Raw genomic sequence first — 27,974 nt, 5'->3', positions numbered from 1 at the left:
TGTGCACCAACATTGTGCTCTTTTAGCAGAGATGCCACGGATCATCACCTACCCTGCTTTACACAGCAGACAAGCCTCCACACCCCACGTTCTGTGAAGAATAGTGGATATCCAACCATTTAATACCTAGTGGTAGTATCACTGTCCTACCTCTTTCCGTAGACGCTCACAACAGTAGCACATGAGCATTCAACCAGCTTCGCCGTTTTCAGTATAGTCATTCACTGGTTTTGCGTAATAATAATGTGGCCTTTCTCAAAGTCACTTATCTCAATGGGTGTCCCATTTGCAACCCATACTAGCTAGCTAGCAGCTAGGGTGATCCCCTGTCCATGTCTGCTCCATTTACATACTTTTGTTAACACATCATGTGCCCACAACACAACCAGGCTGCATCCAACACCACGGTGGGCAGCAGTCATAACACTTTGTCATATCAGTGTATATTATGCTATGAGGTCAAGATGACTGGTATGAGAAGTTCAAGAATACAGGATCGGTTGCTGACCTTCCGAGGTCTGTTCAACCAAGAACCCCAGCAGATAGGGTGGAAGCTGTAAGGCAGTCTTTTCTGTGAAGTCCGAAGAAATCGGTGCGCAGGGCCTCACGTTAATTACAGATGCCAAAAAGCTCTCTCCATGACATTTTACACAAACATTTATTGTTTCATGCATACAAAGTGCAAATCGTTCAGGCCTTGTTTCCCAATGACAGTACACGTCGATATGACTTTGCGATCGAAATGCTGCCAACGGTCTAGCCTCCACGCTCTCCTGACATAACCCCATTAGACTTCTTTTTATGGGGTTATGTCAAGAACGAGGTCTATCGAACACGTGTATCAGATCTTGAAACCCTGCGGCAACGGATAACTACAGTCGTTGAATCGATACCGCCAGTGATGTTGGCTAACGTGTGGATGGAAATTGAATATCACCTAGATGTGCTATGTGCCACCAAGGGTGCTCATGTGGAAGTTTACTGATGCGTGAAAAAAACTTTGATAGTTTGTAAACAATTAGACACCAGTTTCATATTTGTATCTTACTTCTAGCCTGAGTTATCAATTTATGTAATCAGGGAAAGACTTTTCGGACACCCAGTATAACGTCGTCGTATGGCATATGTGATGCAGCAGGCCCAAATGAGTTCAAATTCTCTGATAATTTTGTTTTAAATATCACTTCAGCCCTCAAAAGCAAAGTAGAGTTTGGCATTCTGTCCCTATACGGTCCAATCGGGTCCATCTGACCACGTCATCTGCTGCAAATGGCATCACGGGATGCGGTAGGGAGGAGCATGTGGTCAGTGAACCACTTTCCGGCCACTGTCAGGTTTCTTGACCTTTAAACCACTACTACTCGGTCAAGTAGCTACTCAGCTGGGCTCACAGGGCTGAGAGCACCCTGTTCCCTTCTCACACCAAGGAAAACTTCCTAGCAGTACTGGGAATCGAACCCGGGTTCCCCGCATGGCAGTCTACTGTGCTGACTAGTCAGTTATGCAGACAGACATTGCAGCTCTTAAGGATGACTTACTAACAAAACTCCTAAGACTGTAATTGATACTACAGCAACTCATGCTAGAATTGCTGAAGCTTTCTGACAAAGGTAAAAGGCTGCAACATAAAATACAATACCAGAGAATGCACTGTGAGTAATACCAGAGACGAATCATCAACAAATCAATAAGTGCAATGGTCAAAGATTAAAGTGATGACTTGAAACTCATCAGAGATGAAGTACTAACTTCAATTAACATGGATGGTGGAAGGAAGCAACCATGGCCATTTTAAGAAGCTATGCCTGGAAACATTAGCTTAGAGTTCATGATGACAAGGTCATTACAAATGGAGCACAAGCTTGGATTTAATAAGGATAAGGACGGAAATCACACAGGGCTTTATCTAAGCCACTATTCCAACATTCACTTTAAGTAATTCAGAGAATGGATGAGACAACTAAATCAAGACAACAAATTGGAGATTTATTTGAACCTTTTTCCTATGGAGGAGAGTACATTGTCTCCATCACTGTGGCTTCTAGCTCACTGGAACTACATCAGCATCCATATGAAGTGACTGAGGGGAAATAATGGAAGATGTATTTTTCCACGTAGGGCGTGATTCCATGATTATGAGTCTACAAAAGCAGCACTCACTCAAGAAATGGATCAGTTAGTGGTTGGCAAAAGTTCTTAGCATATCACTGATAATTTATGGTGTCAAATCAATGTTACACAACATTTAGAAAGAATTTAATTCTCACTGTTCCAAATTTATGCAAATAATTAATACTCCAAACGTATTTTAATGCTCAGTATGTATCTCTCTATCCTGATGATTCCTCTGTGAATTGGTAAAGAGTACGATAGGCAACTACTTGTACTATGAGTGTTGCCCAAAAAGTAATGCACTGCATTTTTTTCCTCGACAATTCTTTATTGAACAAAATGAGAATTACACACGCAAAAGAATGGTGCTTTGTCTACACACCCTATTTTCCATGTAATTTACATTCCATTCTATGGCTTTCCTCCAGTGCGAAACAAGGTCGTGTATGCCCTGTTGGTACCAACCCTTGTCCTGGTAGCAGAGCCAATGCTTCATTGTGTGAATCACTTCCTCATTGTCCTCAAAATCTCTTCCAAAAATGGCATCATTTAATGGCCCAAAAATGTGGAAGTCCAAGGCAGCTAGGTCAGGGCTGTTAGGTGTGAGAGATGCTGATGGTCTCCCTGGAGCTCCACCGAACCGCCTTCTGATGACCTCACCCTCTGTGCCCAGCGACTAACTGTACTTCTGTTGACATCAGATGTTCCATATACTTTGCACAAGCATTTGTGAATATTCGCCACAGTTTCTTTCTCTGTTGTAAGAAATTCAATGATGGCATGTTGCTTATAACAAACATCACCTACAGACATCATTCTGAAACGATCCTGCAGCTACACTGTCGGTTGGAAGTGACGGAAACTTGGCATGCTGACTCAGGAGACTTCAAATGATACACACACAATGTTTTGCAATCGTAGCATTTTTTCAGCTGAGAAAAAAAATGTGGTGCATTACTTTCTGGGCACGAAATCCAATGCGCACCTATTACTGTCATCATACTGTGTAGGTCATTTACATAATATGAATTCTTTGAACAGCAACTTAAAAAGTAGCTTTAAATGATGCAACAAAATCGAAAAATTGACAGTGGTGAATAATCTTTGAAAGATGTGTTTTAAAAGACAGAAATAAGTGAATTATGAGAGCTTTTGCAAGGTGTGTTGTAACAATACCTGAATACTTTTCTTTTTTTGCTTCTGCCTCTGTTCTGCCATTAATGATGGGCAATTGCAATTTGTGTATTGTGTTTCTGAGGCAGGGATTGATAACCATTACAGCATTTGCCTAGATGAGTGTAGCAAATTGCCTAATACCCGCACTTAGACTGTACGGTGTACCAAACCAACAGCTGTTAATCTGATGTACAAATTTGATCTGGATTTGGCTCATCGTTCACATCAAAAATTTAACATACAGCGCACTGAGCTATATGAGTACATTTTCAACAGAACTTAACACCATTTAAATAATTTTGCAACACAAACCTGATAGAGAGCTGGAATGGAGAACATGACAATGGCAGGAAATTTCCTTTTCTCTGTGCCAAATGCATATAATTCTTCTTAAGAGATACTATTTGATCTTCACGGATCTTTTTCATTGCAGATCTGAGCAAATTATCTGGAAACTGTTGGTAAACTTTAAACAGCTGATATGCCCAAGAAGTCTTGTCTTGCACACAGCACAGGGAACTCTGTGGATTAGGAAATAAAATTATCATACAAGAAGTTTATTCCCTTAAAGCATCATTCACTAAGCATGTCAGTGACAACATGTATCATAAAGAGCAAATGGTTTATCACAAGCACACAGAGTGGCATTGTCTTTGTCCTCAGATATCATGGTGATATACACGGTGCTTCAAAAATACTTTTCCAATCTTTGGCGAAAGGTTTCTTACAACACCACTAAAAAAAATTCCCATATAAAAATATATACAAAAATCCTTCTTTTTGAATTATTGATAAAAGTTTATATTCATCAGCTGTGCAGGTATAACTTCACTTATTTATGCATCCATTTGACTCACTGAACCCTAGATGGTGTTATGTTGCCAGGGAGACTTGTTTACATTCATCATTCATCTGTCTTCAAGTGCCCATTGTATACTTGTACTACAGACAGTGAGTTAACTGAAAATGCTCTGTTCGAACATGGCAGGATACTCATTCTGTGAGCAGGTGTGTAAGGCGACAAAAATGGTAATGGACACAAAACCACACAGCTTGTATTAGATGGTGTTTTCAGACTGAAGACAGCTGAGTCATCCAACCTTTGGTACTGTATATCGTCACTTTGCTGGGACACGATCCATGGCACCACAGATGACTGCCCGAGGAAAACCACTTGTTGCTCATATGACTGATAAGGAAGAGCACATTGTACAAGCTCTCGAGGAGGAGCCAGCTATCAAGTTCAGCATGGAAGATAGTCCATGGGCACCTCTTGTACCCGTATCTTCTTCAACTTGTGCAGGCGCTTATGCCTGATGACCACCCACCACAGGAAACACTTTGCTGATCATTTGTCGCACAGATTGCCAATCTGTTGTTTGTCTCTTTGGTTTTGTTTAGAGATGAGGTCATATGAAAGAGATGGAATAACAAATTTCCACAACCAATACGTATGGGACAATAGCAATACTCATGCTAGAGTACAGGCTAGACATCAGCATCAGTTTAAGGTTAATGTACGAGCCTGATCTGTAGGTGACTGTCTGTTAGGGTCATATGTTCTCCCAGCATATCTTATAGGTCCTGTCTGCAGGGACTTCATTCTGAACACTATCTAAGATTTACTAGAGGGTGTGCATCTTTAAATTAGAAGAAACATGTGTTCTTGCATAATGGAGGTCCAGCACATTTCAGTCTCAGTGTTTGAAATGCACTGGCTGGTATCTACTATAACAGATGCATAGGTAAAGGAGGACAGGTCTCATGCCCTGATGTACCTCTGTCCCCAATCTTCTGGATTATTATCTCTGGGGCATCTTAAACAATTGGTCTAGATAGCAGACCACTCATAAGCACACACGCTTCATCACTGTGTTATGGAAGCCTGTGAAACCATTCAAAACTATCAGGACATATTTGAAATAGTGCAACAGTCCATGATTTGACAACAGCATTTATTTTTAGAAGCAAAGAGGACATTCTGAGGATTTATTATGAGTTTATGTAATGAGCACAAATCACTTATACTGTAAACTATCATTATAACTTAAATACGAAGGACTTCCAGATGTATGTTTGTATGAATGTTTGGTGTAAGGAACCTGCCCCCGAAGTTTGCAGAAGTATTTTTGGAACACTGTGTATATGTAAAAGTTTTACTACACTATTTATGAAGTTACACCGGACTGAAACATGAAAATAGTGATTTCTGCAGTGTTCATTATTTTTGAGCCATAAGAATAGACGATAAATAAAGTGTCAAACAATAAATATGAGACCTGAAATTTCTAAAATACCGTTAAACAATGCTAAGTCCAGGATAGAATAGCAGCAATATGAAAAGGATACATTGCTACTCACGAGATGCAGAGAGGCACAATGAAAAGATTGTTAAACACAAAAGTTTCAGACAAAAAGGTCCTTCTTCCAAAATAGAAAACGCGCGCACGTGCTCCCACACGCCCACAAACACACACACACAAACACACACACACGCACACACACACGGCCTGAGCTTGTGTGTGTGTGTGTGTGTGTTTTCTACTGTGGAAGAAGGACCTTTCCTCCGAAAGCTTAAATGTTTAACAGTATTTTCATTGTGCCTGTCTGCAACTCAACACCTCTTCTATGTGGTGAGTAGCACTCTATCTTTTTCAGATAATTGCTTGAATACTAAAGAACAATGATTATAATATCTTAACAAAATATCAGCATAACCATATATTTGTTTACATGATGTAATTATACAATATTTCCATTAATACATTTGTTATTGAAGTCCCAAGATGTTTTTGAAATGAGGATGGAAAAATGGTAATCTAATACTGGAAATGTTCATGCGTGTACATTTTTAACTGATACATAAAAATTTCCATTATATGCTACTGCTGCCACAGAAAATTTGTCATAAAATAGGGTACCGGTAAGTGGCATGACTGAGGAGTGGACAATCTTGTTCATATAAAAGGCACAGAAAAAATTGATTCTCCATTTTTATATTTTCAGTGGTGTGTTTTCACATGGATAGGATTACTGATCACTGCATGAATTGTGAACTGTGAAGCTTTTATCAAGAGAGTAGTTGATTTTATTTTGAATATATATTTCCATTTTTATTAATGCTCATTTCTCCATCCATACAGTATGGAGAAAAGCGATCTGATAATGTCAGTAATGTACCATTGTGGAGCTACAGCCATAAAATGACAGCCAATCTGTGATAATCATGAACATGTTTGTGTGTGCCTAGCAGTTTTTTTTTTTTTTTTTCATCTGACTAAGCTGCTGCTGTGTTATGCCGTGAGTGTTGTGCTCCACAGCACCTGCTATCACATGCTGAACTGTGCCACAGACAGATATACTAATAACCAGCTAACCAACATGCAATACTGCTTATAGAGCAGTGGGATGCAGTTTTATAGGTGCAAACATATGAAATACTGTACTGAACATTTCTCAAAGAGAAGACTACCAGCAGTCACCAACATTAAGGCTGTGGACCATCAGCTAAGAGAAAAGGCACATTTGCACCCCAAGAGGTCAATAAAGGATGGCAGCAAATAGTGGGAACTCTGGAATTTGATGAAGAGTTATTCCAGCAATCTGAAACAACTGCTTCACCCAGCATAAGAGCAACAGCTTATAACAGACCAAGGTGTAGCAATCCTACTTGTTCTTATATTGCTCCTGGCTTTAATATAATTTTTTCTTTATTTAATGTTGTTTTGTTAATATCACATTTAGTTTGTTGTTACCTACTGAATTGTAAACATTATATTGTAAGTTATTTCATATAACAGTACTATGTACAGTGACTAAGTAACTAAAACCAACTTAAAGCTGTTTGACAGGCAGAACTCGTCTGTGAAAGCATACTGTAAAAGTGTCGTGACTCTGTCAAAACATGCATGCAGTGTTGGTGTTGATATCATCAACATAATGTCTAAATTATTGGAGACAACCTGATCACTGATAGGGAATTTGAGCCAATAAATGTGGAAAGGTCACTACTTAATTTCTGCAGTGTTGTGTTTATCATTAAAAATCTTGTTAGTAAACCAAATTATAACAAAATGGCAGACATCGAAGAGCAGCAACACTACTAGCAAGGCAAAAGCCAAGTCAGTAACACTACAAGCTCATGATCTCTCTGTCACACATCAGCTTGTTTGGAAAATCAGAAAGGAAAATTGTTTACATTCTTCCCACACACAAAAGATCCAGTCCTAGACAGCAGAAGACTGTAAAAGAGCAAATCTCTTTTTGTCCTGGATATCAAGGCATTTTTCCTACTTCATCCTGTTTACAGACAAGGCTGTTTTTACTAGGGAGCAGTATTTAATGTCTACAACCATCACCAGCTGGTGTATTAGAGTCCTGATTACATTCAAGAATAGGGTCAATGGGGAAGGTTTTCAGTGTATGCCTGGGCAGGAATTTTTGGTAGCAACTTGACTGGCCATTTCATTCTATCTCCCTGATTAAGTGGACATAATCATTGACATTTTTTGCAAGAGGAATTACCTATACTGTTCAAAGGCATCGTTTTGCACATACACTGAAGGATATTGTTCCAATGAGATGATGCAGTGCTGCATACCAGCAACAGTTAATAAAATGTCAGACACCGGTCAATACACTTCAAGAGCTGGTCACATTAATTTTCGAGGCAGCAACACCCACGTGCAACATGACAAGAATTTTTGAGATGATGGGTCAATCATCTCTTGAATGTAGTGATGCCAGATAGCGATTTTGGAGCATTTTCTGAAAAATTTTGGAGCATTTTCTGAAAAATATGTGATGTCAGAATTTATTTTCTTTTTCACCAAAGTCTTAGTTCACACTTCAACCTGATGATCTATTGTACTTCACTGTACTCAATTCGACATCATCTACCCTGTTATGACTTTATTATCAAGTTCTTTTTCTCAACCCTGTATAACAATACAACCTGCTTCAGCTGAAGCCAGGTCATGATGAAGAGCCTCAAGTCAATCTTGCAAAAACTGATGACAGAGATTTTGCTATGAAATCCCTACCAGACATAAAAACCTCACATCCAACACTGAGGTGACAAAAGTCAAGGCACGTACACAGATGACGCTAGGATTATGTACATAAGGTATAAAAGAGCAGCACATTGCCAGAACTGCCATTTGTACTCAGATGATTCATGTGAAAAGGTTTCTGACATGATTATGGCCACATGATGGCAATTAACAGACTCTGAATGCGGAACGGTAGTTGGACTTAGACGCATGGGACATTCCATTTTGGAAATTCTTAGGGAATTCAATACTCTGAGATCCACAATGTCACGAGTGTGCTGTCAATCCCAAATTTCGGGCATTACCTCTCACCACAGACAATGCAGTGGCCAATGGCCTTCACTTAACGACCAAGAGCAGCGACATCTGTGTAGAGTTGTCAGCACTAACAGATAAGCAACACTGTGTGAACTAACTGCAGAAATCAGTGTGGGATGTATGATGTACATATCCATTAGGACAGTGCAGCAAAATCTGGCATTAATGTTCAATGGCAGCCAACAACTGATGCTCACAGCACGACATTGCCTGCAGCACCTCTCCTGGGCTTGTGACCATATCAGTTGCACCCTAGACAACTGTAAAACCATGGAGAGGTCAGATGAGACCTGATTTCAGTTGGTAAGAGCCGATGATAGGGTTCGAGTGTGATGCAGACCCCATGAAGCCATGGACCCCAAGTTGTCAACAAGGCACTGTGCAAGCTGATGGTGGCCCCATAGTAGTGTGGGCTGTATTTACATGGCATGGACTGGGTCCTGTGGTCCAACTGAACTGATCACTAACTGGAAATGGTTATGTCTGGCTACTTGGAGATGATTTGCAGCCATTCATGGACTTCATGTTCTCAAACAATGATGAAATTTTTATGGATGACAATGTACAATGTCACCAGACCACAATTGTTCGCGAATGGTTTGAAGAACATTCTGGACAATTCGAGTCAATGATTTGGCCTCCAAGATTGCCCGACATGAATTCTGTCTCACATTTACAGGACATAATCGAGAGGTCAGTTCACACACAAAATCCTATAACAGCAACACTTCCGGAATTATGGGCAGCTATAAAGGCATCATGGCTCAATATTTCTACAGGGGACTTCCAAGTATTGAGTAGCTGAACTATGCTGGGCAAAAGGAGGTCTAACACAATATCAGGAGGTATCCCATGACTTTTGTCGCCTCAGTGTAAATATAAACAGTTGGTGGACTTTCATTAGTAAAATAGATATCTTTCACTGACCATTATGGAAAAAAAACACCCAAGAAGCAAATAAAAAGAACATGTAAGTTGTGAATTTAGAAAAAAACTTGAAACAAGAAAGTTAAAAGAAATTTATTTAAAAAAAAATGCATCAAGAAATTACAGATTGAGGGAGATGGTACTGAAAGGATAGACCTGGGACAGAAAACCACAGGAGGTCAGACACTGACAGAGCGGTGCTGTAAAGAACAAGCTGTAAACAGGTAAATATGATCCTTAGGGAGTGCACTCAGAATGAAGTGGGCTAACGGATCATGAGAGCAAAGCAAAACTCTATGATCTGGCCCATACGGGCCAATCAGGACCAACCATCCTCCATGTCATCCTATGTCAATAGCATCATTTGGAGTGGTACAGAGTGACATGGAGTCAGCACACTATTCTCCCAGCCACTGCTGGCATCCTAGACCTTGGTGCCACTACTTTTCACTCAAGTGGCTCCTTAATTAGCATCATGAAGCTGAGTGCACTCTGTTCCATCCTACCACCAAGAAAAAATTCTTGACAGTACCAGGAATTGAACCCAGGCACAAAAGGTAATAAAAGGAGCCAATGAAAAAATTTACCAGATGATGTATGCAAATGAAGTCTATATGAACTAAGACAGCCTTCAAGTATTATTATCATAGACACTTTGCCAAGGCCAATAATTACAGAAAGTTATTATTTTGTTATACAATAAAAATATTAGAATGTATAACTCACATGAATGACAGATTGTATCACAGCTTTCTGAATATCCGTAATACATTTTACATCCTGGAAAAATCCTCGCTTTTTCAGCGACTTTGATGGGCGTATAATTTCATATTTCTTCCTGTTGGAGAGGGATACATGAATGAGATTTAAATTAATCAGTTATATTCCAACAAAAGCAATAAATAGTTTACCATATTGTTGCAAAGAAATTAAACATTTACAAAAGACACACTATTATTACGTTTTAAGCAAGTATGCGTAGTGGCAATAGGAGGAAGGATAATCAAATATATAACATATATTATCTGATTAAATGCATCAGAACACCTGTCTCGCAGTCCATTCCTCCTCAAGTAGTGTAACCAGAGGAATTAGTGATGTTGGATGCTGGGGTCTAGAGCAAAGTTGATGTTCTAACTCATCCCAGAGGTCTTCCTTCAGGCTTGGGCCAGTCCATTTCAGGAATGTTACAGCCCACAAACCACTGCCTCACGGATGCTACTTTATGATAGGATCCATAATCATGGTGATACAATCACTGTCTCTGAACTCATCCTCAACTGTATACTGTACACAATGCTGTAAATTGCTCTGATGCATTTAGTGTTTTTTGAAGTGCAATGAGGGGACCACACCCTAACATTAGGAAATCACCCCCATTTCATAAAACCACCTCGTCCATGCTTCACTGTTGACACTTCACATGATGGCAAGTAATGTTCTCCAGGTATCTGAGGCAATAGGAGGAAGGATAATCAAATATATGACATATATTATCTGATTAAATGTGTCAGGACACCTGCCTCATAGTCCATTCCTCCTCAAGTAGCATAACCAGGGGAAGTAGTGATGTCGGATGCTGAGTATAGTGTGATTCATCATTCTGGACCACTCATTTCCAATCATCCACATCCAGTAGCATTGCTCTTTACACCACCACCAGCATTATCCAGTAGCATTGTTCTTTACACCACCTCCAGCACCACTTAGCGTCGACAACAGAGATGTGTGCTGGCTTACGAGAGCTGTCAGACCATTGTGCCCCATTTTTTTAACTCCCTATGCATAGTCATTATGCTAGCTGGATTCCTTGTAGAACTTTGCAAACTATATATGATGCCTGCCACTGACTTCACATGATTTTATATAACCAACTTCCACAATGATCGATGGTCTCTGTCTGTCAGAACATGAGGTCTACCTGGCATCAATTTAGCTGCGGTTGTTTCTTCATGTTTTCACTTCACAGTCACATCACCAACAGTCAACTCAGGCAGCTTGAGAAGTGTTGAAATGTCCCTGATGGATATGTTACTTGGGTGACATACAATGACTAGTCCACATTATAAGTCACTGAGCTCTCCTGACCAAACCATTCTGCTTCTGCTGTGTCCCTTCTGACAACACAATACTTTCTGCCTCCTTTTATACTGATGGCTCTGCCTCTTGTGACACTTAGTGGCCAATTCTACATTACAAAAGGGTGTCCAGATACTTCTGATCAGATAGTGCAAGCTGATACCTGGTATGACTAACTGTAAGTGAAAATGAAAAGACATTTAAAAATAATTAAAAGAGTTGAACATTAGTTTTGAGGAATATGGAATGAACTTGAATGCGAAAATACTAAGCCAATGATTTTTGCAAGGACATCAAGAGAGATAAAGAGTGAAAATTTGTGATGAATTAATGGAACGAGTTGATAGATTCAGGCACCTAGGACATGAAATAACCAGTAACATGACATCTAATCAAGAAATGAAATGAAGACCAGTTATTCCAAAATATATGTTTAACTGGAAGTGGAGTATTTTGTATGGAGTGTTTCTCAGCACTGTGCTAAAATGCAGACACTGCAACAGAAAAAGGATAAATGTTTAGACACTTCTGATAAATGGATTTGGAAATGAAAGGAAAGAGTTAAATGGCCAGATCACTTGAGGAATGAAGTTGTGTTACACGTGGTGAATAAGAAAGGACAAATACATGAAACAATTATGAGGAAAAGAAACTGGCAAGGACACTAACTAGATGAGAATACACGAATGCAGTAGAAGGAGTGGTGACGGGGAAGAGAACCAAAGGTAGAAGAAGATACCAACTAACTGACAACATAAAGATAAATGCACCATAAACAGTTACTAAAAGAATGGCAAAATACCAGGATGATCAGAGAATTATGAATTTGCAATGGAAGATCTGCCTTATGAGTAGCACATTGTCATTATCATCATCATCATCCTCATCATGAACCTCACTGCAAGACACGTTTTTCACTACATGAAGACAAATTTCACAGAAACTACAGGCCACCAAATTGTTTTAGTAGAAGGAAAGATGTTCCGTGCAGAAACATAGATTACAGACAGTCTAGGGAATTCTGTAAGGTTATGAAGAGAACAAAAACAAATCTCCTGTGCCTTCTTTTTCCAGTATCCCACCACCTCCCAAAGTACCACCATCTGGCCACAGAGGAGCATTCACCTTGTAACTCAGTACCATCCAGAACTGGAGCAACTGAATTACATTCTCCACCAGGGTTTCGACTACCTCTTGTCATGCCCTGAAATGAGAAACGTCCTGCCCACTACCCTTCCCACCCCTACCATAGTGGTATTCTGCCATCCATCAAACCTACACAATATACTTGGCCATCCCTACACAACCCCTGCTCCCAAACCCTTACTTCATGGTTCATATCCCTGTAACAGACCTAGATGCAAGATCTGTCCCAAACATCCTCCCACCACCACCACTACCACCTACTTCAGTCTGGTCATAATCATCACCTATTCCATAAAAGGCAGGACTACCTGTGAAACCAGCCATGTGATCTACAAGCTAAACTGCAACCACTGTGCTGCATTCTATGTTGGCAAGACAACCAACAAGCTGTCTGTCCACATTAATGGCTACCGACAAACTGTGGCCAAGGAACAAGTGGAGCACCCTGTTGCTGAGCATGCTGTCAAACGTGACCTCCTTCATTTCAATGACTGCTTCACAGCCTATGCCTTATGGATCCTTCCCATCGACACCAGCTTTTGTAAATTGCACAGGTGGGAACTTTCCCTGAAATACATCCTACATTTCTGTAACCCTCCTGGCCCCAACTTTCATTAGTCACTGTCCTCACCCATCCAGCCCCTTCCCTGTTCCAATTCCAGCACTACACAGCCTTCACTCCATCATCACACTCTGTCGTTTTTACTTCTCTCTTTTTCTGGTAACGACCCCCCCCCCCCCCTCTCCCCTGCCCTCCATCAAACCAGAGCAGCACTTCACTGTCCACCACCCCTACCCTATTATCCCTTCCCCTCCCTATCCCAGCCCCAACCTCCTCCTTACCCCCACCTGGTCGCCACACTGATCATGCACTGGTGCTGCTGCCCACAGTGCGGTTTCAGTTGCCTGAGACTACAGTCGTGTGTATTTTTTTTGTGTGTGAGTTGTGTTTGTGTTGGTGTGTGTGTGTGTGGGGGGGGGGGGGGGGGAAGAGGGTCTATTTTTGATGAAGGCCTTACTGGCCCTAAGCTTTATTTGTGACAGTCTTTTTGTTGTGCCTATCTGCGACTCTACATCTCTGCTGTATGGTGAGTAGCAACTTTCCTTTTCAGAATACTGTTATGAAGAGAATTATCAGACACACAATGATAGACACACTCAAGACAGATTGCTGGATTGGGAAAGAAATGAATAATGCATGCCAGCCCAACTTTCATAGTTAAACTAAATGAAGTTTTGGATTCAACTCAGTCCAAACCTGTAATTGCACTTGACAATAATAATATTCAGTATGATATGGATTATGAGATAAGAGATGACTTGATGTGAGAATGGGAAGTGCTTACTGAAGATGTGTTGATACCTATTACTGACATTAATGTTTGCAGTACTAATAGACTAACAGACTTCTGGACAGTAGTAGCCAGGCCTGCATACTGTCAAACAAATTGTATCTGTAGTTAAGTGAGGTTGCACAAATCCCAACTTTTCCTGTGAGTAATGTGATGTGGGAAATAGAAGCAATTTTATTGAGAAACATATATTGCTAAAGTTTTACACTGATAGCAAATAATATGAACAACATTTCCTGGTTGCTCAATCATTATCTGTTGGGTGTATTTTATGGAGGAACTGGATGATGAATAAATGTAAGGTGGACTTTCGTGCAAGCAAGTTATATATTCAGAAGTGTAATGAAAAAAGAGAAGTTGTGTTTTGGGGATGTGTTAATAAGGAAGAGCTGAGCATTATGTCCATGAATTTATGATGTATTATTATTGTAGATAAAGAGGGAGCTATGGCTCAGAAAAACGCCGAGTTAATTTTGTTGACATGTAACTCTTTATTTTTTTTTTCATTGCCGAATATTCATTCCTTTATAGCAATATTGGTACCAGCATAACTTTATAAAATTTAAGATAGGTTTATGTTAACAGAATTTTCTGTTCGTGCCTGTATGCCCGCATGTTATCACTCTGCTTGTCAATATCGGAGCCAACGTCTTGCTGGATCAATAACCTCCCCATTATCCATGTTCTGATTCAGACATAGTGCATCTTCATTGGACCAAACAGATGGAAGTCAGAAGGTGTGAGATCTGGGCTGTAGAGTGGATGAGGAAGAACAGTAATAAATAGTGAAAACTTTCAGATGTCCTGCAAAATTATATTTACAAGGGGCATTCAGTAAGTTATGCAAAACATGTTGTTCTGAACGCAGGTTGGTTTTATTCAGGATACCAATACACCATATTACTCCTCATTTGTTTGGCTACAAAACCCTATTTTATAACATAATCTCTGTTCAATGTGATAGCCTTACATCATCTTATTGAGGGAGCCTGTATGCTAGCATGTAATCACTCTGCTGGTCAATGTCAGAGAAAAGGCGTTGCTGGATCAATAACCTCCCCGTTATTCATATGGAATGTAACCTCATTGGGACAATATCTTTGGGATCCGTACCAGGTCGGGTTGACGGAGGAGATAGAGAAGATCCAAAGAAGAGCGGCGCGTTTCGTCACTGGGTTATTTGGTAACCGTGATAGCGTTACGGAGATGTTTAATAAACTCAAGTGGCAGACTCTGCAAGAGAGGCGCTCTGCATCGCGGTGTAGCTTGCTCGCCAGGTTTCGAGAGGGTGCGTTTCTGGATGAGGTATCGAATATATTGCTTCCCCCTACTTATACTTCCCGAGGAGATCACGAATGTAAAATTAGAGAGATTAGAGCGCGCACGGAGGCTTTCAGACAGTCGTTCTTCCCGCGAACCATACGCGACTGGAACAGGAAAGGGAGGTAATGACAGTGGCACGTAAAGTGCCCTCCGCCACACACCGTTGGGTGGCTTGCGGAGTATCAATGTAGATGTAGATGTAGATGTAGACAAACAGATGGAAGTCAAAACGTGTGAGATCTGGGTTGTAGGGTGGATGAGAAAGAACAGTTCAATGAAGTACTGTGAGTTCCTCTCAGATGCACAGATTTGTGTGAAGCCTTGTATTGTCATGGAGAAGAAGTATTTCATTTGCATTTGTGTAAAGGTGGTCGGGAACCACTTCATGGATTACCATTTTGTTTCCGGTTCGAAGAAATGAACTCGTTTCATCTCCTGTGATGACATTCGACAAAATGTTGTCATGATCAGCCTGGTAATGTGTAGGCAATGGTCTTTTGTTAACCAGCGAGGAATCCAACAGGCATATACCTTTGAGTACCCAAACTGGTGGATGACTGTGTCAGCACTACCAACAGAGACATCCAGTGGAGCAGCAAAGTATGTGATTCTGATGTGCTGATCACCTTGAATGAGAGTGTTTGCACATTCCAACATTGAAGGAATCACAGCTGTTTGCTGCCAACAGACATGTGAGAGATCGGACAGATTTATGTGACTTTGTTGTGATGATGACAGATGCCTCACCCAATGTCTCACCATATTTTGTTCACTCCCAGGCCTCTGCAAACATTCTACAAGCACCTATGAATATCTGTGATGCTCTGGTTTTCTGCCAAAAGAAACTCAATGACAGCTCTCTGCTTAGAATGTACCTCCATTACAGCCACCATTTTGAAGGCTATGTATATGGCCACCACCTGTCAGAACTTCATCAAACTATAGGGACTGAAGTGAGGATATTCCATGGTGTCCCACAAAAAATTCTGCATTTTTTTCAACTGAAATTGGCTGAGGAAAAAGAAAAGTGTTGCATTACTTACTTAATGCCCCTCATATTTGGTCAAAAGCTGGTTTTCAGCTGGTTTGTGATCAAATAAATAATAATTTTGGAGAATTTCAGGAAATTTCCTATTTAATATCAAGTTTTTGTCCTTACTTTATTTTGGAGTGATCTTCTAATGATACTATTTACTTAGCTGAACTTCTCAATTTTATGTTCCTGATCTAGCTCTCCTCCATACATTACATGACCCTCAAAAATTTAAATCTACCTACTTGTTCTATGAACATGTTTTCTATTACTGATTGTGTTCTTATAAGATTTTTCCCACTGAAAGCCATGGTCTCAGATGTGATAACATATATATGCTCATTACAGTAATGGTTGGCTGAACTCCCTTGTGTCACAAATCACTGTCAGATTTCAATCAATAATAATTATGACACCAATAATATCGGGACAATGGTTGAGCCCACAACAGATAGGTCATGTAAGCATGTGTTTGGAGCACAGTATTTGTTTTGCCTGTGATGTGATCATACCAATGTAGTTATATATCTAAAAACAAAGATGATGTGACTTACCAAATGAAAGTGCTGGCAGGTTGACAGACACACAAACAAACACAAACATACACACAAAATTCAAGCTTTCGCAACAAACTGTTGCCTCATCAGGAAAGAGGGAAGGAGAGGGAAAGACGAAAGGATGTGGGTTTTAAGGGAGAGGGTAAGGAGTCATTCCAATCCCGGGAGCGGAAAGACTTACCTTAGGGGGAAAAAAGGACGGGTATACACTCGCACACACACACATATCCATCCACACATATACAGACACAAGCAGACATATTTAAAGACAAAGAGTTTGGGCAGAGATGTCAGTCGAGGCAGAAGTGCAGAGGCAAAGATGTTGTTGAATGACAGGTGAGGTATGAGTGGCGGCAACTTGAAATTAGCGGAGATTGAGGCCTGGTGGATAACGGGAAGAGAGGATATATTGAAGAGCAAGTTCCCATCTCCAGAGTTCGGATAGGTTGGTGTTAGTGGGAAGTATCCAGATAACCCGGACGGTGTAACACTGTGCCAAGATGTGCTGGCCATGCACCAAGGCATGTTTAGCCACAGGGTGATCCTCATTACCAACAAACACTGTCTGCCTGTGTCCATTCATGCGAATGGACAGTTTGTTGCTGGTCATTCCCACATAGAATGCGTCACAGTGTAGGCAGGTCAGTTGGTAGATCATGTGGGTGCTTTCACACGTGGCTCTGCCTTTGATCGTGTACACCTTCCGGGTTACAGGACTGGAGTAGGTGGTGGTGGGAGGGTGCATGGGACAGGTTTTACACCGGGGGCGGTTACAAGGGTAGGAGCCAGAGGGTAGGGAAGGTGGTTTGGGGATTTTATAGGGATGAACTAAGAGGTTACGAAGGTTAGGTGGACGGCGGAAAGACACTCTTGGTGGAGTGGGGAGGATTTCATGAAGGATGGATCTCATTTCTGGGCAGGATTTTAGGAAGTCGTATCCCTGCTGGAGAGCCACATTCAGAATCTGATCCAGTCCCGGAAAGTATCCTGTCACAAGTGGGGCACTTTTGTGGTTCTTCTGTGGGAGGTTCTGGGTTTGAGAGGATGAGGAAGTGGCTCTGGTTATTTGCTTCTGTACCAGGTTGGGAGGGTAGTTGCGGGATGCGAAAGCTGTTGTCAGGTTGTTGGTGTGTTGCTTGTTGGTGGGTTTGATGTGGACGGACGTGTGAAGCTGGCCATTGGACAGGTGGAGGTCAACATCAAGGAAAGTGGCATGGGATTTGGAGTAGGACCAGGTGAATCTGATGGAACCAAAGGAGTTGAGGTTGGAGAGGAAATTCTGGAGTTCTTCTTCACTGTGAGTCCAGATCATGAAGATGTCATCAATAAATCTGTACCAAACTTTGGGTTGGCAGGCCTAGGTAACCAAGAAGGCTTCCTCTAAGCGACCCATGAATAGGTTGGCGTACGAAGGGGCCATCCTGGTACCCATGGCTGTTCCCTTTAATTGTTGGTATGTCTGGCCTTCAAAAGTGAAGAAGTTGTGGGTCAGGATGAAGCTGGCTAAGGTAATGAGGAAAGAGGTTTTAGGTAGGGTGGCAGGTGACCGGCGTGAAAGGAAGTGCTCCATCGCAGCAAGGCCCTGGACGTGCGGGATATTTGTGTATAAGGAAGTGGCATCAATGGTTACAAGGATGGTTTCTGGGGGTAACGGATTGGGTAAGGATTCCAGGCGTTCGAGAAAGTGGTTGGTGTCTTTGATGAAGGATGGGAGACTGCACGTAATGGGTTGAAGGTGTTGATCTACGTAGGCAGAGATACGTTCTGTGGGGGCTTGGTAACCAGCTACAATGGGACGGCCGAGGATGATTGGGTTTGTGAATTTTAGGAAGAAGGTAGAAGGTAGGGGTGCGGGGTGTCGGTGGGGTCAGGATCACCCTGTGGCTAAACATGCCTTGGTGCACGGCCAGCACATCTTGGCACAGTGTTACACCGTCCGGGTTATCTGGATACTTCCCACCAACACCAACCTATCCGAACTCCGGAGATGGGAACTTGCTCTTCAATATATCCTCTCTTCCCGTTATCCACCAGGCCTCAATCTCCGCTAATTTCAAGTCGCCGCTCATACCTCACCTGTCATTCAACAACATCTTTGCCTCTGCACTTCTGCCTCGACTGACATCTCTGCCCAAACTCTTTGTCTTTAAATATGTCAGCTTTTGTCTGTATATAAGTGGATGGATATATGTGTGTGTGTGTGCGCGAGTGTATACCCGTCCTTTTTTCCCCCCTAAGGTAAGTCTTTCCGCTCCCGGGATTGGAATGACTCCTTACCCTCTCCCTTAAAACCCACATCCTTTCGTCTTTCCCTCTCCTTCCCTCTTTCCTGATGAGGCAACAGTTTGTTGCTAAAGCTTGAATTTTGTGTGTATGTTTGTGTTTGTTTGTGTGTCTGTCGACCTGCCAGCACTTTCATTTGGTAAGTCACATCATCTTTGTTTTTAGATATATATTTCCTACGTGGAATGTTTCCCTCTATTATTACCAATGTAGTTACGTGCACATGCCTGTTATGAATTAGCTTTGTATTTAATCAAGGAACTTCAGCAGATGGTATGTCTTTGAGGCAGCAGTCTGGACATGGAAATGTTGGGAGAATTTAGACTGCAGTGGTGGCAGTCTCTGTTGGTTTTATTGGACCCTGATGAGGTTGTGTCAGGTGTGTGTCATTCAACTGTCATGGCACGAGACGATTAAAAGGCTAAACGAGATCTCTATCAACTTGATCACTAGTAATGGTCATTAGAATCAATCCAATGTATGGAAGTATGTGTGAGTACAGGCTAAAGAGTCAGTACAATAGTACGGCCATGGATGTGATGACTAGGCTGGCTGGGTCAAGTGCAGTGCCCATGCTGCATCCTGGATGGACTACGGTCATCTATAGTTATGGCTTGAGAGGAAACACTGAAGTGCACCAGTGCTCCCCCATATCCTCAGAAGGTGCTGCCATCATCATTTTATTCATTTGGACTGTGAGATTTCAAACCAACTGCTCTGCTTCTGAGTTTGGTACAGGATGGAAAGGGACGGTGGTTGGACGTGTTACACCCTTCCTTCGGCAAAATGAATGGAACTGTGGCCAATTGTTAGACACCATGGTTTGCAGCACTCATTCTATGGTGAAGATTGTTATAAGAGACTGAATTGTAGATTCTAGTACCACTGATAATATTGGGGCAACATATCGGAAATTAAGAGTGGTTGCCTACAACAGGTTACTGTGTAGCCCCCTTGAACAGGCCTACAAAATCGGTGTGCATGTGGCCCCATGGCCATGGAGAGATACGTAATACCAGATCTGTTTCATTTTGCGCACATGTTTGGCGGGTCCAGGCTGTGCGTTCCATGTGCACTTTAATGTTTGGCCAATATAAATAATGCTATGACAAGATGTTCATGTTTGACATCGTCAAGTGTACTTTGTGTGCAGAGGCCAGAGTACAGTCAGGTTTCACATCTCAGAACTCGATCTCTTCTGTGGCCAGCAGGATTACCCCCTGATTGATGTTGAGTCTATTGCACACCAAAAAATGGGTCTTCACTACCTGTTCCACCATTTTGGGCAGCTGCTCCAGCCAATGAAAATACACATAACATAATACTTTGTGGAGTGTCAGATCTTTATTTGCAAGTCTAGTCACCTCCTGGATCATCATCGAGAATTTGTCCAGCCTGTCTTTTTAATGTTTTCATCAAGCCAGAAATATTATCAGGACCCACTGGACAACACAACAGGGAGTTTCTAGTAGACACAACAGGGGGTCAGTGTTGGTGCGTCAAGAGGTGTGCCAGTAGTTGATCTCATTATCATAACTGCAGAAAAACTGTGCCCACCACTGTAATCGTTATGCTGTTTTACTTGGCAGGTACACTTGTGAGCCAAAAAGAAAATTCTTTGGCTTGTGGTATATGACCAGGGCAAAAATCCCTCTATATAAGAATAGATGGAAGGTTTTGAGGCTGTAAGTAATAGCCAGTGCCTTGTGGGGCTGCAATGAACCTGGATTGCTGTATGTGTTTTAATATGCATGCTACTGGTTGTTCCATGCTAGCAGGGATATTACATGACAAAACAACACTTTTATATAAGTTGCACATGTTTCTGGGAGGTAACTGGTATTTGGTGATAAATAAGAGTTTTTGCAGCCAATATCACGTGCTGAAATACTTTTATTTCATCAATGACCATTTTCGACTTCTGGAAATAAGATTCCAGTACATGAATTGCACAACCACAATGAGAGCACACTCAATGTCTAAAACAAAGGTGCCATACTGGCTTGTCAAATACATAAAACTGAGTAAATGAAAAGACCATAGCACCAAAGGTGAGTTTTGGGGTGGAGACGAGTTTGTCCATGTTGTTGTTGTTGTGGTCTTCAGTCCTGAGACTGGTTTGATGCAGCTCTCCATGCTACTCTATCCTGTGCAAGCTTCTTCATCTCCCAGTACCTACTGCAACCTACATCCTTCTGAATCTGCTTAGTGTATTCATCTCTTGGTCTCCCTCTACGATTTTTACCCTCCACGCTGCCCTCCAATGCTAAATTTGTGATCCCTTGATGCCTCAAAACACGTCCTACCAACCGATCCCTTCTTCTAGTCGAGTTGTGCCACAAACTTCTCTTCTCCCCAATCCTATTCAATACCTCCTCATTAGTTACGTGATCTACCCACCTTATCTTCAGCATTCTTCTGTAGCACCACATTTCGAAAGCTTCTATTCTCTTCTTGTCCAAACTGGTTATCGTCCATGTTTCACTTCCATACATGGCTACACTCCATACGAATACTTTCAGAAATGACTTCCTGACACTTAAATCAATACTGGATGTTAACAAATTTCTCTTCTTCAGAAACGCTTTCCTTGCCATTGCCAGTCTACATTTTATATCCTCTCTACTTCGACCATCATCAGTTATTTTACTCCCCAAATAGCAAAACTCCTTTACTACTTTAAGTGTCTCATTTCCTAATCTAATCCCCTCAGCATCACCCGATTTAATTTGACTACATTCCATTATCCTCGTTTTGCTTTTGTTGATGTTCATCTTATATCCTCCTTTCAAGACACTGTCCATTCCGTTCAACTGCTCTTCCAAGTCCTTTGCTGTTTCTGACAGATTTACAATGTCATCGGCGAATCTCAAAGATATTACTTCTTCTCCATGAATTTTAATACCTACTCCGAATTTTTCTTTTGTTTCCTTTACTGCTTGATCAATATACAGATTGAATAACATCGGGGACAGGCTACAACCCTGTCTCACTCCTTTCCCAACCACTGCTTCCCTTTCATGCCCCTCGACTCTTATAACTGCCATCTGGTTTCTGTACAAATTGTAAATAGCCTTTCGCTCCCTGTATTTTACCCCTGCCACATTCAGAATTTGAAAGAGAGTATTCCAGTTAACGTTGTCAAAAGCTTTCTATAAGTCTACAAATGCTAGAAACGTACGTTTGCCTTTTCTTAATCCTTCTTCTAAGATAAGTCGTAAGGTTAGTATTGCCTCACGTGTTCCAACATTTCTACGGAATCCAAACTGATCTTCCCCGAGGTCCGCTTCTACTAGTTTTTCCATTCGTCTGTAAAGAATTCGCATTAGTACTTTGCAGCTGTGACTTGTTAAACTGATAGTTCAGTAATTTTCACATCTGTCAACACCTGCTTTCTTTGGGATTGGAATTATTATATTCTTCTTGAAGTCTGTGGGTATTTCGCCTGTCTCATACATCTTGCTCACCAGGTGGTAGAGTTTTGTCATGACTGGCTCTCCCAAGGCCATCAGTAGTTCTAATGGAATGTTGTCTACTCCCGGGGCCTGTTTTGACTCAGGTCTTTCAGTGCTCTGTCAAACTCTTCACGCAGTATCATATCTCCCATTTCATCTTCATCTACATCCTCTTTCATTTCCATAATATTGTCCTCAAGTACATCGCCCTTGTATAAACCCTCTATATACTCCTTCCACCTTTCTGCCTTCCCTTCTTTGCTTTGATATTCATAAAGTGGTTCTCTTCTCTCCAAAGGTCTCTTTCATTTTCCTGTAGGCAGTATCTATCTTACCCCTAGTGAGATAAGCCTCTACATCCTTACATTTGTCCTCTAGCCATCCCTGCTTAGCCATTTTGCACTTCCTGTCGATCTCATTTTTGAGACGTTTGTATTCCTTTTTGCCTGCTTCATTTACTGCATTTTTATATTTTCTCCTTTCGTCAATTAAATTCAATATTTCTTCTGTTACCCAAGGATTTCTATTAGCCCTCGTCTTTTTACCTACTTGATCCTCTGCTGCCTTCAATACTTCATCCCTCAAAGCTACCCATTCTTCTTCTACTGTATTTCTTTCCCCCATTCCTGTCAATTGTTCCCTTATGCTCTCCCTGAAACTCTCTACAACCTCTGGTTCTTTCAGTTTATCCAGGTCCCATCGCCTTAAATTCCCGCCTTTTTGCAGTTTCTTCAGTTTCAATCTGCAGTTCATAACCAATAGATTGTGGTCAGAATCCACATTTGCCCCTGGAAATGTCTTACAATTTAAAACCTGGTTCCTAAATCTCTGTCTTACCATTATGTAATCTATCTGATACCTCTTAGTATCTCCAGGATTCTTCCAGGTATACAACCTTCTTTCATGATTCTTGAACCAAGTGTTAGCTATGATTAAGTTATGCTCTGTGCAAAATTCTACCTGGCTGCTTCCTCTTTCATTTCTTCCCCCCAATCCATATTCACCTACTATGTTTCCTTCTCTCCCTTTTCCTACTGACCAATTCCAGTCACCCATGACTATTAAATTTTCGTCTCCCTTCACTACCTGAATAATTTCTTTTATCTCGTCATACATTTCATCAATTTCTTCATCATCTGCAGAGCTAGTTGGCATATAAACTTGTACTACTGTAGTAGGCATGGGCTTTGTGTCTATCTTGGCCACAATAATGCGTTCACTATGCTGTTTGTAGTAGCCAACCCGCACTCCTATTTTTTTATTCATTCTTAAACCTACTCCTGCATTACCCCTATTTGATTTTGTATTTATAACCCTGTAATCACCTGACCAAAAGTCTTGTTCCTCCTGCCACCGAACTTCACTAATTCCCACTATAACTAACTTTAACCTATCCATTTCCCTTTTTAAATTTTCTAACCTACCTGCCCGATTAAGGGATCTGACATTCCACGCTCCGATCCGTAGAATGCCAATTTTCTTTCTCCTGATAACGACGTCCTCTTGAGTAGTCCCCGCCCGGAGATCCGAATGGGGGACTATTTTACCTCCGGAATATTTTACCCAAGAGGACGCCATCATCATTTAATCATACAGTAAAGCTGCATGTCCTCGGGAGCGGTTATATTTATTTCCCATCAGATGATTAGATTTTGTCGAAACACATCATTGAGGAAATAATAATATTTCAACACATGATCTTGTCTGCAAAGACTTATTTGTCACCAACACAACATTTGTCCCAAATTGCAAAGTATCTGTCAGCAGCACTAAATGCTTAATGTGCTCAAGCAGGGAGCAAGCTTCAAATATTTTTTCAACTTCAATGACACTGCCTTTTCTTAAGATGATTAGGGGCTAGAACTGCAGAACAGAACTGGCCCCTCTGTAACATAGTCAGTAGCTCCTCAGCATATGGAATTGCCTAAACATCTACATTAGACTGAGCACTGAAAGATTGTTTAAGATCATAACAAATTCTAATTGTGCCCTTACACTCTTTTTAATTACAATTATGTGTATCACCCACTGGCTAAATGCAATTGGTGTTACATCATCTGATGCTTCTAAACAATCAAATTCTGCTTTAATTACTTCCTTCATAGCAAATGGGATGAGTCCAGTCTGATAAAACCAGTAAGAACACTATGTTTTAATGATACCTATAGTTCGAAGTTTTATGAACGACCCTGACTACATTCAAATAAATCAAAGTATCTCTTACATTATGCATCCAAATCACTAAAAGGAATACTACAAGATATGGTAACTGAATTGTGTACTTGACAACCAAAGCTGGTAAAGACACCCAAGTCCATAAATTCCTGAAATTCTGACATTTCCACACTGAACTGCAATTTTTGTTTATTTTACACTTCTGGTCAATTTTGGCTATTGTGTCATTTTCAAGGAATAGTTGACATGCATAAGGACAAGCTACAAAGCTGTCCAGTCACTGGCATATGGTGATCAAACATAAAACTTACAACAAATAGTCCTGCTTAGAACCGGCATAAAAGGTAGCAAAAAGTAAGAACACAACTGAGTGTGAGCCAACTGTAATAAAATAAATTGTCATAGCAGTAGTGATTGTCAAATAGGTAATGTCAGCAGATGAGAGCACACTGAGGCACTGTGTTGATACGAATGAGAAAAATGTCTCAATGTGCACTCAACTGATGATGTTCATTAATCTGGTCCTCTGCAATTGGACATTGTGGCATTTTACAGTGGCATGGATTGTGGTAAATGTTTGATACATGAAGCAGTGAGGGACTACTTACAAAAGTAATAAGCAAGAGACACAAATGAAATTTACAGTGACATCACAACAAGCAGTAAATACTGCTCACATAATCTTGGTTTCCTATTGCACTTTTATTTACTTACCAGAATAGTTCTGGAGTGTCAGGTATAACCATTGAAGCTTTCTTGTTGGCCAGCCTGTCAAACCTCTTTTCCAAGACAACAATCAACCCCCTGAACTTCTCTGCTACAATTCTCTCAACTTCTTCAGAATTTTCACACTTCTTCCGGAGTTCAGAAACTGAAATCTGCCAATACAACACACTACTTTCAAAATGAATCCAATGTTGTGCCATAATCATAATACCAGTGTTTCACAATGAATGTTGGTTTTACACTTTACAGCATTTTTTACATTCAATTTACAATTATAAATAGTACAGTAAAATGAGGAACAACTCAAAACAGTATTTCTTACAAGTGTTCAGCATGAGCACTATTCACCATACAGCACACATCAAGTCAATGGGCAAGACCTTTCCGAATCTTGACCAGTGTCCCTCCAGTAATTGGTGCAACAGCTGCTTCAATCTTATTTCTGAAGTTGGGTAGATTATCTGGTAGCAGAGGAACATACACACCATCCTTTAAACCACCAAAGGTAAAACCCACATGGCATCAGATTGGGCGAACATGGAAGCGATGCGAAACAAGCTCAGCCATTTGGCCTTTTACAGCCAATCTAGTAATCAGGTATGTCATCATTTAACCAGTCCCATTCTAAGATATGCCAGTGAGGCAGTGCACTACCATGCTGCCAAATAAAGTTCTGTGGTTCAGCTTCTTCCAACTGAGAAAACACCCATAGTTCTAGTGCATCAGGATAATAAACACCACTTACAGTTGCTTTACTGAAGGAAAAAGAGAGAGAGAGAGAGAGAGAGAGAGAGAGAGAGAGAGAGAGAGAGAGAGAGAACAGCCCATAAACATTCTGCTGGAATATGGCACAAAAAAATTTCAGTTTAGGGCAGTCTCGTTGCAACTGTGCCACCTCATAGGGGTTTGCTGATCTCCCATGTGCACATTATATATGGTTACATTTCCACTTAGGTAAAATGTTGGTTCATTACTGAAGACAACACAAGTCAGAAACTATTCATCACCATGCAGCAACATTTTACTTCAAAGCTGGCATGTAAACTGTAGCCTGTAGGCTTTAGAAATTATAACAACTGCAAATGCTAAGTACACAGTTGCAAGCATCTCCTCACAAGTCTCTACACAGACGTCCCTGGAATTGCTAATTCACTACTAGCCTCTCTCTCATTCAACACGTTCTTCAGTCACTCTTGGTCATCCCATATTCTTTCCTTTGTAAAGACAGCCAGTGCTCTCAAACTGATGATAAAATCTACGAATGTTATTACCACTTAGAGGATTATATTAGGTCTAAGAAATGAACATTGCACTGCAACAATAGACTGAGTCCCTGTAAACTGTGAAACACAAAAAGCTTTCTGTTCATTGGTTGCCATCTTTGTTACTAGCACTTTCTAATGAGAGACACAGGCAATAGTGCATGTGCAGGCACACAGGTATGAAAACAAAACTGCTGAGTTGATCTTTCATTTGATGTACTATTTATAACTCTAAGTTGAATGTAATAAATACTACACAGCCTTAGAGCCCCAATATCCAGTTTGATAGATAGTACTTCTAATAATTATTTACAATACAAAAAAAGGTGTTAAAAGCTAGAAAAAACAGGCCACCTTAATTCAACAAAAATATTTTTTCACAATTACACGAAATATTATGCCTGTCTAGGTACACAGTACAATATTAATACATATATTAAAGTGGGAATTTCCTCTACCACCAACGAGAGAAATATCTGAGAAAGAACAAACATTGTTTTATCAATGGAGCATTGTGTTTGTTGTAAGCATAAGTATGAGCAAAAGATCTACCATTATGACTGGCATAATAATTAATTGTGTGACAAGGTACATTGCTGTCAGGGCTTATCACAGTTCTACCATACATTAATCTATGACAGAAGTCAACCTCCTACATATAAATAAGTACATATTTACCCTTAATAATTTGATAAAATTAAAATTGTTTGAATTACTAAACTTCTTGAAGAGTATTATGTCAGTCGTATGAGTGAGGTTCAATAAATACAGAAAAGATGGCAGTAACATATCTGAAAAACATAAAAGGAATTACTAACCCAATACATAATAACAGTACTGTGAAAAAATACTGTAGCAAAAGGTTTTCCAAAGTAAACAGAAATATAAATGAATGGGCACTACGAGCAACTGCTCTAACGCTTACATTTGAATTGGAAGGCGTGTGAGGGAACAGCACAGAGAATAACCTGCTCAATATGTTGAAACTATGCAGCTCAA

The 27,974-nt window shown here is 40.7% G+C and overlaps 1 protein-coding gene across 1 annotated transcript in view; it reads right to left on the bottom strand.

Moving 5' to 3' along the window:
* LOC124594743 (general transcription factor 3C polypeptide 1) overlaps positions 1-27,974 on the bottom strand; it is a 370,793-nt gene that overhangs the window by 80,878 nt on the left and 261,941 nt on the right. The window contains exons 22-24 of the mRNA XM_047133120.1: positions 25,702-25,865; positions 10,311-10,422; positions 3,601-3,809 (exon numbers count right to left, since the gene is read on the bottom strand). Coding sequence (XP_046989076.1) covers positions 3,601-3,809; positions 10,311-10,422; positions 25,702-25,865 — 485 coding nt within the window. The remainder of the gene's footprint in view (positions 1-3,600; positions 3,810-10,310; positions 10,423-25,701; positions 25,866-27,974) is intronic.

This window comes from Schistocerca americana, chromosome 2 (genome assembly GCF_021461395.2).
Source record: "Schistocerca americana isolate TAMUIC-IGC-003095 chromosome 2, iqSchAmer2.1, whole genome shotgun sequence".
Lineage (NCBI taxonomy): Eukaryota > Metazoa > Arthropoda > Insecta > Orthoptera > Acrididae > Schistocerca > Schistocerca americana.
This window is presented reverse-complemented; position numbering and strand designations above follow the sequence as displayed.